Raw genomic sequence first — 10,513 nt, forward strand, 5'->3', positions numbered from 1 at the left:
CAGCTGAAATACAAAAAAAAAACTCATACACCCTTCTTATATTTTAAATTAAAATGCTTATAATTTTAAACATCTAATCGTATTTAGTTAGTTTTTTCGTTGTTCGTTAAACGAGGCTAATTAACTAGACAATTGTATAGGTATGGTGAGTGCAAAATTGATTTTTTTTTATGTATGTATATGATGCCATCGATAGACCGTTACAAAAACAGAAAAATTCGTTGGTGTGTAATAAATAATATGTTTGTAAAGGGAGTAAAACCATATTCGCTTGTTGTATCAGACACGACACTTTCAAATATGATGATAAAACTATTATAACTTTCATCATTATGTAGTATATACAAGCCACTTTGGTTGCAAATTGCCAGATCACTGCCCACTGCTTAATACAGATTAATTTTCTTTAGTATCGTCTTGCGGCACATGTGGCAAGTGCGCAGCGTCTCGGCACAGTGGGAGCAGGCGCCATGGCCACAGAGGAAGGCTACATCCCGTTTGCGTTCCATGCAAATGCCACAAAAGTGCGATTCCTCAAACTCCTGAACTTTGTTCTCTAGATATCGCAACAGATCGCCAGATGGCAAACGAGCCTGGTCACTGGGCGATGATGTGGTGGACAACTGTTGGCCAACAACCTGACGACCGCTGGCATCCAAACGTCTCTCAATCACAACTCCGCAGCGCAGACACTTCTTCATCCGAATGCTGCATTCCTCACAGGCAATCTGATGCAGGCAGGGTTCTATAAATAAATACAATAGTTAATAGTAGTTTAACGACAGTTGACTTAAATTAAATTAGCATAAATTGCGCAAAGTTCTTTTTTGAATAACTTCCAAATTAGTTATCCAATGGTGATCTTATTTTCAGAGTAGATTCGGAATATAGTATATATAGCTTTATAATTGTAATCTAGTAATTAGATTTTTTATCGTGCTGGATTTCATACACTGCTGTATACTGACAGTTATTTATAGCAATAGAATCTATACATTTTACACCAAAATATCTTTCAATTAATTAATTAGGTCCCTAAATCATAGTCATAGTCCAGTTTTATTTCAACTGAGAGATAGTCTTGAATTTGACAGCTATTACTATAAATTTTAATTCGGAATATCTTTTAGTTAATTAACTGTGACTTTAACTTGACTTTGAATTATTGTGTTGCTTACCGAAGCGCACCAGTTGCAGCGGCTCGTTGCACACGATGCACTCCTGTTGACCAGAGATAAGACCCGGCAATGCTGCAGCAGCTGCCGCACCGATCGCAACATGGGGCAAAGCATTTGTTTCCACTGTGGCAGCACTGCATGTGGTGGCTGTTGATGTCGCTGTGGCTGTGGTTGGCACTGGCGGCTTTGGTGCTTTCTTGCGTGGCGCCACTTGAGGTGAAACACTTGTGGTGGCATCCGAATTAAGTTTCTTGTTGCCCGGCGATGGTGCCGCCTCGCTGGGCTTTGGTTGCGTAACTGGCGGTGGTAGTGCTAATGATGTTGAAGATGTCGCTGCCGTTGCTACAGCATCTTCACCAACTTCAACAACAGCGGCCGCATCATCCGATGTGTTGATGTCCAGAGCTTGCATATTACGTTGTAATGGAATCGGTGCCGTTGTTGTTGTTGCTGTTGTTATGGATGACTCCTCAGTTCCGCCGGCTGTTTGCTGGCCAAAGATCAACTGCCTTATATTTCGATCTGTAATCCATTCGAAAATACTGGCATTGGCATTGTTAAGCTCCACACGACAGCCATGACGCGAAAGATAGATTAGAATGCTGTACATTAATCGATCCTCGTTGCGGACACTGGTCTGTGCCAGGCTAATAAAGAACTTGTGGATTTCGGGCGCGTCTTCCTGTGCCGGTTCAGCTGCTTGCTGCAGATTGGTTTTCTTAATGACACACAAGTGCATAGCATTGTCGCCATCCTCATCCTTGGCATTTATGTCACACGACAGCTTGACGAGACGTTCAATGACACCCGCATGTCCCTGCGAGACAGCCAAAAGGAACGGCGTTTGACGCCTATTGTTACGTATGTCCAGCTCCGCTTGTCCCTCGGTTACCAGTGTTTCCACAACCTGTGCATGCCCATTGAGTGCCGCCAAATGCAGCGCTGCAAATCCATCGTCCTTTCTTACATTGACCAATTGACGTGACAGCTGGAGGATGCGACGAGCGGCCACAACGTTGCCCTTAAGTGCCGCATGATGAAGCACATTGAAGCCACGATTGTTCTTCACCGTAAAATCTAAATTTGGTGCATTGCAGAGCAGCTCCACGACTTCGGTATTCTCCTTGCCTATGGCATCGTGCAGTGCGGTGTCTCCATACGAATCCTGGATATTCACATTGGCATTGTGCTGGAGAAGTTCACGTACACAGTGTGGCGTCTTTTTGTGCGCACAGATGTGCAAGGCCGAACAGTGGCTGGAGTTGAGGAAGTTCACCTCGGCGCCATGCTCCAGCAGCACACGCATCGTTTCTGGTTGATTGCCAAATGCCGCGTAGTGTAACGCCGAGTCGCCCTCCTTGTCCACAACATTGACATTGGCGCCCTTCGAAATGAGGTAAGTAACCAGCTCCACGTAGCCCTGATGTGAGGCCACCTGTATGCATGCCTTGCCGCCGCTCATCACATCCACCTGACTAGGATTCACGTCCAGATATTGTTTCACAAAGTCTAAATGACCCTGGGCTGCCTCACGAACCAATTTATCGGCCACCGAGCTGCCAGAGAGACCCGATAGTGGCGTCATCACATGATCCGTGCGACGATGACTCAAGTCCATCATGCTATTGGAACGTTCCGCTGCAGTCGCCAATGGTGAACGCTCCAGTTTGACACATTTCGGATTTAAAGTCCATTCGAAGCCATCATGCAATTGCTGTATGCGCAAATCTCCATCGGAGTACACCTTCACCACCTTGCAGAGCTTGCCCAACGCCTAGGAAAGAACATAAGAGTTTAGTTGAGTGTAAAGATTCCATATAGGAAATTTTAGAAATAATATTAAGAATATTAAAATTGAGGGAAACAAAATGAATAGTGAGAAATTAATTGGGTAGACAAAAGTCCGAAATCAAAATTTGTTTTTAAATACGTACGTTTTATAAAAGTTCAAATTTCACAATATTTTATTTGAAACATGCAATTTTTATTAGTATAAATATTGAATAATTTCTAAAAGCCCGATGATTTTCATTAAAATATTTTTAATTTCGAATCTTTCTTATCCCCATTTTTTTTCCAAACACTTGTTTCTAAATTAAAATTTAACTCAAATGCTAGTTTTTGGTTAATTTTCTGCTTTATATTTACCTCTTAATTTTTTTTTACTAAAATTAATTTTGATTTTGTAATTCTTACAAAAATATTCGGAAGGTGCAAAGCAGAATTAAAGGAGTCTGAGAACTACTTACATAGCGCATTATGTCAATCCATTCGCCGTGTCCCTTCTGCAACTGCTGGACCTTATGTGCATCATTGATAATTGTGACCAAGTCGCCCACACGGAACGATACAACTTTAACAAGAGCGGCGGGATGAAACGTCCAACGATTGGGACAATTTTCGTACTGAACACTGCAAAGTGGAATTATTTTATAAATGATCTTAAATTGAGTATCCTGGCTTACATACCGTATATCACCCTTTTCGGTGATGCGATGCACGGTGCCCAATTTGGCGAGATGCTCGACCATGCGAGGATTCCAGCCACCATGTCCCTGTTGTAGCTTCATCAGTGCATCTACCTCTAAGCAGACTTTAACCCGATCACCGACAGAGAAGGTGGGCTTAACCATAGCCACGATCGGTTGCTGTTCCTCCGGTTGACCCAAGACAGGCATGTGATCCTTGTAGTAATAACCACCGCAAGTAGCTGCTATATATTTAAGGTCGACGTTGCCCTTGTGGCCAAGGCGATAGACGTTCGTTGATCCGGTTACCCAAGAGACGTTGGCTACACTGCGACAAGATTCATTGTCCCAGCCACGAATTTCCATAACACGCCCGGTTTTACCCTCACCGCCGTCCTGGTCGTTCCACTCCCAGTCGGGACCACGCACAACCTTTGAGCCCACAAAGATGCCTCGCAATTGTATACGCTGTGAACCTTTTCGTGGTGGCACTCGCACTCCCAAGGATGTGGGCGTTGTATATCTTACAAATGAGTGCTCCAAATCGTGAAGATTTGCGCCGTAACAAAAGGCACACAAATGATAATTTGTGCACTGGGCGCACTTAAATACAATGCCAGCTATTCCCTTTGAGCAGCCATCACACACGACATTCGAGTGACGAACACCTAGATAATTAAAAAGAAGAGTCATTAGTTAATGAAAGGAATTAAGAATATCCCAATTATACTTACCAACTTGGGCATTGTCCACAATTATTAGATCATACTGATTTTGATAGCCAACTCTGTAGTTGGTGCGATGACCTGAATCCCAATTGACCACAACCGTATTCTCGGGTGAGTGTGTCGATCCGCAACGTCCTATTTCGCAAACGGTACCAACGTGACCTTCCCCGTCGTCTGTTGCATGGAAAATGAATTGAGATTTTTTAAAAAGTCAGAAACGTTTCTTTTAAAGTTGCCCTCTCTTTTCCCAGACAGCTTGAGTTCTATTTATAGACTACAGAGATAAAGACTTCGCACCCCACAAAAATCGTTTGTGTTTTCTCCCCAAAGGAAATGTTTCGTGTGCTCCATCCGGTTGCAACACGGGGCTGCCTCTTGCCACACATCACCAAACAATTCTCGTGCACAAAGAAATATGTATGTATGTAAATAAATTCTATTGAATTCCTCCTCCACTCTCTGTCCTTACTGCAGCTGTACTTGAAATTAAAACACACATCTGTTTAATTTCCCCTCGCGCCCTGTTAGTCAAGGCATATAATGATTTATATTAGGTTAGGATATGGCCTGAAATGTTAATGTGACGCTGTTAATGTTGAGTTAACAGTGGATGTTAACGACTCAAAGGCCAAATAAACAAAGAGTGATGAGAATGCTTAAGATTAATGTTGGCTAAGGCTATGATCCTAATGTTATTGTTAAGTTAACAATTGTTGTTCAAAATTAATATGATAACGATTCAAAGAGGGGGAGATGAAGAGGTATTGAGAGGAGAAAGACGACAGAATAGAATAGGGAGCGAGGAATAAAGACAATCAGCAAGAGAGAGAAAATGAGAATAGAGAGAAGGAGAAGAAAACAGATAGAGTGGAAAAAGAGACAAAAAAAAAAGAGGAAAGGAGGAGTGGAGAATACTAAGAGGAAAAAAACAGAGAGTAGAAGGAGGAAAAGAAATAAATATAAAAGGAAAGGAGGAGGAAGATAAAGAAAAAGGAGCGGATGAAGAAGAAGAATCAGATCCCCAACAAACTGTAAACTCTAATAGCCTGGAATAGTGAAGTACTTGAGACACTAGATAAACTGTTAAGGGCTATTTATAGTACTCCCTCCATGGAACAGCAGCTGCAATCCTGGCCAGCTCCCCCTAATTCTAAAAATACGGGATCTTTTCAAATGGCACGCGCCCCAAACGCCAACGAAGACTTCGTTTTTATGATGAGGCGGAGTAAAAACAATGTGAAAAGAGAGAGAGAAGGAGAGTCACATGTGTGTTGTGCCCCTGCTTATAGTATATAGCAAACCCCTACCCCTGCCCAACGTTATAATGTGTTTAAAGCGGCAGCGCCAAATGAAGAGCCGTTTGGGAAGGCATTCCGCTGTTGAGTGTTGCTAAAAATAGCACCGTCCTCTTTACATTCACTAGCAGCCAAAAGTGCGGATCGTTTGCCATGTGTAAAATATACATATATGCAGATAAGTATATGTATGCATACACACATGTGTATAAACAAATTGTTATAGCTAGAGTTAATTCCTCAAATGGGGTAAACAAAGTGTTGCCTGTTTCTTTTACCTTGATTCGACCATATCCAATTTGGACCGCGTACAACACGTACGCCCGGCGGAATGGAGGCACGCATTCCAGCGTTTTCTTGTTGCGTTTCTGTCGCCTGTAATATACAAATAATTATCCAATTTTAATATACATATTATTGATAAACTATGATAACAATTGAAATGTGTGTCAAATACCATTTACGAAGGGGAGGGGGAAGTGGGGAGATGGGTGGCATATAGTACATAAATATTTGGGTCAACGACAATATCAGCGCATGTCCAACTGGAAATATGCATATATGTATCTAGATATGGAACTGAAGCACCTATGAAAATATAAATTTAGAATATATTTTTTTGAATATAAAAATACTTTAAATAACACATACAGTTATTCGAGTAATTTTGTTGACAAGGAAATAAATGCACATATTTATAATTTTTTGTAAAAATAGTTAAGCTTGTAAAGTCGCATTATTTATTTTTGTTTTAACTTGTTATCAGAACCAAAAGTAACTACGAGTTTAATAAAATAACAAAAAACCTATAAGATAATTTTTTTTCAATATAAAATAGAAAAAAGGTGCAAATATTTGTTTGTAATTTTTAAAATTAATTCTATCCTTTGATTGTTATTACTTCATTTTTAAAATTGTTTTAAAAGCTATAAAAAAAAGAAAAACCCAGAATAGAATTTTTTTTTTTTTACATAAAATATGTGAACCCTTTCATTTTATGATAACAAATACTTGACCAACTGTATATATTAAATAAAAAGCATCGCAAATATTTTTATGTTTTTCCCCAAGCTTAATTCGTGTTTGTCGTGTATGAAATGTGCCATCTCTAACAGGTGCCAAATGGACAGTTTAAAATTCCCCAAAATAAACCCAAGTTGGGTGGTTAGTTGTAGTATGATTCAGACATTGTTTTATGATTAATCACTTTCTAGGAAATAAGAGCTTAAAGTGGTCTCACATCAGACTCCGTTGGTTTATCACTATCAGACACAACAAAGTACATAAATTTATGTATGTAACTGCAGCTGTGGCAGGAACAACAGCGGCATGTAAGAAAATGACGCATGAGATAAGACATATGGATACATATGTATACCCTACAGATGTACACATATATGCCAATATATACACTTTGTTATACATTACGAAAAACAGCCACTTTGCACTGAACTACAACAACATATTATTAGGTGAATTTAACAATTTGTTTATTTGTTTTGATAGGGGGCACAACTTACCAATGAAATTTTACGCTTCCGTCAAATGTAACAAATGTGTGTGTGTGTGTGTGTGTTTGTGTGCGTATCTGTGTGTGCCCGTATGCTTGTGTGCAAATATCTGTATGAAATTCTCAATGCTAATCCCAGTTGTCGCTTTGTTCACTTAAAATCTAAAACCTATTTTGTGTTTTATCAGTAATGCATTTGTCTTTTGCATTTACTTAATTAATTTGTAATTGATAAATAAAGTTTTTTCATTTGTCGTGTTATATATACACAATTGAAATCATTCACAAATTGGGCTAGAATGGTTCATACTGCGTTTTTATGTGCATCAACGTTAATTTTGTAATTCAACACACCCCGTTTTCCTGTTTTTGTTTCGACGAGCAATGCATTTTCACTTATTTTTGTTTGCCAAAATTTTAACTTTTATAAAATTTTTTACTTTAATTTTTATGAAGACAGTGTGACAGCACTTTGCAATGCTAGGAAAGCTAACATATTGCAAAAATATGCCCTAAAAATACTAATACAATATGCTCCTCACTTAACAAGCGACTCCTCACTTGACGAATTCACTTGCCGAATAACAAAAACAGCTGTTTATCGCATATGGTCACACTGCAAGCCGACATCGCAGTACTGCCGCCAGCTTTTTAGATAAATAAATAGCTGTTTCCGAAAAATAGCTAAAGTACTAGCCAACTTTCCTAGCACCGGCCAAGAGTCAATTATTGCTGAAAAACTAAAAAATTTTTATCTGCGCTCATTTGCAATTTGATTAATATGATACAAGCTGCCAGATCGGGAAGCTTAGCAGGGTGGCAACCTTTGGACTGGGGAACAATACCTGTTTCTGTTAAATTTGTTGTTGTGGGACTTTTGCACAGTTTTACCTAAAATATTTATGGCAAAACTAAGCTGAATATATATTTGAAATAGCTAGATTTCCACCTTATAACAATTTTGAAATTTTTCTAGCAAACGAACTATGAAAATAGCCAGATCTAGCTATGAAATAGATAAGTTGGCAACAGTGCTGCAAGACGGCATCGCAGTAAAAACAAAAGTTGTTTATGCTTAAAATAAATATAAATTATATGCAACATTTACACAATATTTGTATTAGAGCAATGGCGTCTATATCCAAACAAACTAAGCTAACTTTGTCCAGTAAATTGGCTAAGCAGAATAAAGTCGTTAAGCCAAAAGCTATAATAACGAAACAAGATACAAGGCTCTTGGTAAGAAAGCGTATAAATTAAATTATTTTTTATTTGAAATTAAGATATTTCTTGATAGGACATTGAGGATTTGCCAGGATCTGTTCCACGCTACTTTTCACCTGTGCAAACACGTAGTCAACGTCAGGTGAACAATGCCGGAATCAAAATAAAAATGACCGACAAAAAAGCTCGTCAAATTGTTAAAAAAGATAATGCAGATAAAGATTTAAAATCCACAGAGATTAAAATCTGTTCAGCGACAATTATAAAATGTGAAGTAGTGCCAGAATCTTCGCTCCTTGAAGATAAAAGAATTAGCCTTACTTCAGTTAAAATGGAGGTTGAAAGTCCCAATGCAAATTGGTGGCAACAGTTGGAAAATGTGCGTTTAATGCGTGCGGAAAAACCCGCCCCAGTGGACTCTCTGGGATGTCATCAATGTGCCGATAAAGATGCTGATGAAAAGGTAAGAAATGTGAGAATAATAGCATAACAATTTACTTATTTAACTAACGTCTCATAGACACAAAGATTCCACAAATTGGTGGCACTTATGTTGTCCAGTCAAACTAAAGATGAAACCACGTTCGAGGCAATGAACCGTTTAAAGACGATATCATTAACACCCGGCAGTGTAAAGGATATGCCCATTGGCGACTTGGAAAAGCTGCTTCATCCTGTGTCTTTCTACAAGGTTAGATTTTCAAGATTTACCTTATTTATTAAAATTTGTAATACTCCCTTTTCTCTAGAACAAGGCCAAGTATCTGAAACAAACCTCGCAAATCCTGATTGACAAATACAATGCGGATATTCCAGACAACATACAGGAATTATTGAAGCTTCCCGGAGTTGGTCCCAAAATGGGACACATTTGCATGGCAACGGCTTGGAATAAAGTGACCGGCATTGGAGTCGATACCCATGTTCATCGCATTGCCAATCGTTTGGCTTGGCTTAAGCAACCCACCAAGGAACCGGAGCAAACGCGCATTCAGCTGGAAAGCTGGTTACCAAAACATCTTTGGGCAGAGGTTAATCATCTATTTGTCGGATTTGGACAGACCATTTGCACGCCTCTTCGACCCAATTGTGGCGAATGTCTCAATAAACACATCTGTCCGGCATCAACAGCTTCCAAGAAATCCTAAATGATTGATTCACCAATATCCTAAATCGAATTAGAAGTTAGGTTGTAAATTTGTTATTATCAAGAAATAGCTTATGATGTTAAAATGAAAGGAGGCATCCTGTTGTTACCTAAATTTAAGTATTTAAGGAATTCACAATTTTTAATTTTTTTTTCACTTTTGTTTGTTATGATTTGAAGTTATTTTAAGGAGTTAAGCCATACTTCTCAGTTCTTCAAATTAAAATACAATTTCACGGAGTTATATAACATTATTTAATTAATAATTAATTTAAAATAATATGCAAACTTTTGCTTACTGAATTTAGGGACTTAAGCGATTTAATATTGTTCATTATATTTTCATATTAATCTGTAATTATTAAGATATAAGATCCCCAAATAATTTAAGTGCTCCTTGGATCTCAAGTGTTTTACTTGAAGGAACTTGAGTTTTTTTCAATAAAATATGTAAATTCATTATGAATTTATAAAAAAATTTTAAATTATATATTTCTTAAAATAAAAGTGTTCTATTCTGAGGAATAAAATAGATCAGAAGTATTACAACACAATATATATTTTTAAACTTATAGCAGCTAAGGTCCCTGGTTTATTTTCATAATACGTGATCCAGAAATGATAAAGGCATAAATTTTATATCTTGCCTTACAAATAAAATTTTAGCGATTTGAAGAACTTATAACACTTCTTAGTAAACTCAGAAAGTGTACTGACTAGAGATTAAAAATTTGAGATATGACTTCCCTTAATAGCTCCCATTAACTGGGACTCCAAGTTTGATTTGATATGTAGCTATATATTCATTCGAATGTCTTATAGCAATGGACATGTACGATGCTGTTGAGTTTCAATCTGCGGTCAAAGTTCTGGGGGGGTTTAATCCTTGCTCATCTTTTCGCTCTATCGCTGTGTATTGACCTCATGTGAAAGTATTATTCAATAAATTGCTCTTCATTTCAA

General features: G+C 38.3%; 2 protein-coding genes across 5 annotated transcripts; one reads left to right on the forward strand and one right to left on the reverse strand.

The window, feature by feature from the left end:
- Positions 1-33: 33 nt before the first annotated feature.
- On the reverse strand, positions 34-7,669 carry LOC117780355 (E3 ubiquitin-protein ligase MIB2). Of its 3 annotated transcripts, none has more exons than XM_034616847.1 (7): positions 7,534-7,669; positions 5,948-6,044; positions 4,381-4,548; positions 3,648-4,314; positions 3,428-3,590; positions 1,179-2,952; positions 34-745 (listed from the first exon to the last, which is right to left on the reverse strand). In XM_034616847.1, the coding sequence occupies exons 1-7, from the start codon at positions 7,567-7,569 to the stop codon at positions 387-389; spliced, it is 3,264 nt and encodes a 1,087-aa protein (XP_034472738.1). In that variant the 5' UTR covers positions 7,570-7,669; the 3' UTR covers positions 34-386. The 3 variants fall into 3 exon arrangements, with proteins under 3 accessions (XP_034472738.1, XP_034472740.1, XP_034472739.1); XM_034616849.1 differs by having other exon boundaries at positions 7,190-7,610; XM_034616848.1 differs by lacking the exon at positions 7,534-7,669 and adding an exon at positions 6,127-6,144.
- Positions 7,670-8,245: 576 nt separating this feature from the next.
- Positions 8,246-10,035, forward strand: LOC117780356 (endonuclease III-like protein 1). 2 transcript variants are annotated; one of them, XM_034616850.1, is made up of 4 exons: positions 8,246-8,418; positions 8,477-8,866; positions 8,924-9,094; positions 9,153-10,035. In XM_034616850.1, the coding sequence occupies exons 1-4, from the start codon at positions 8,251-8,253 to the stop codon at positions 9,549-9,551; spliced, it is 1,128 nt and encodes a 375-aa protein (XP_034472741.1). In that variant the 5' UTR covers positions 8,246-8,250; the 3' UTR covers positions 9,552-10,035. The 2 variants fall into 2 exon arrangements, with proteins under 2 accessions (XP_034472741.1, XP_034472742.1); XM_034616851.1 differs by lacking the exon at positions 8,246-8,418 and having other exon boundaries at positions 8,463-8,866.
- Positions 10,036-10,513: the final 478 nt, after the last annotated feature.

Source organism: Drosophila innubila (genome assembly GCF_004354385.1).
Source record: "Drosophila innubila isolate TH190305 chromosome 2L unlocalized genomic scaffold, UK_Dinn_1.0 4_B_2L, whole genome shotgun sequence".
Taxonomy (NCBI): Eukaryota; Metazoa; Arthropoda; class Insecta; order Diptera; family Drosophilidae; genus Drosophila; species Drosophila innubila.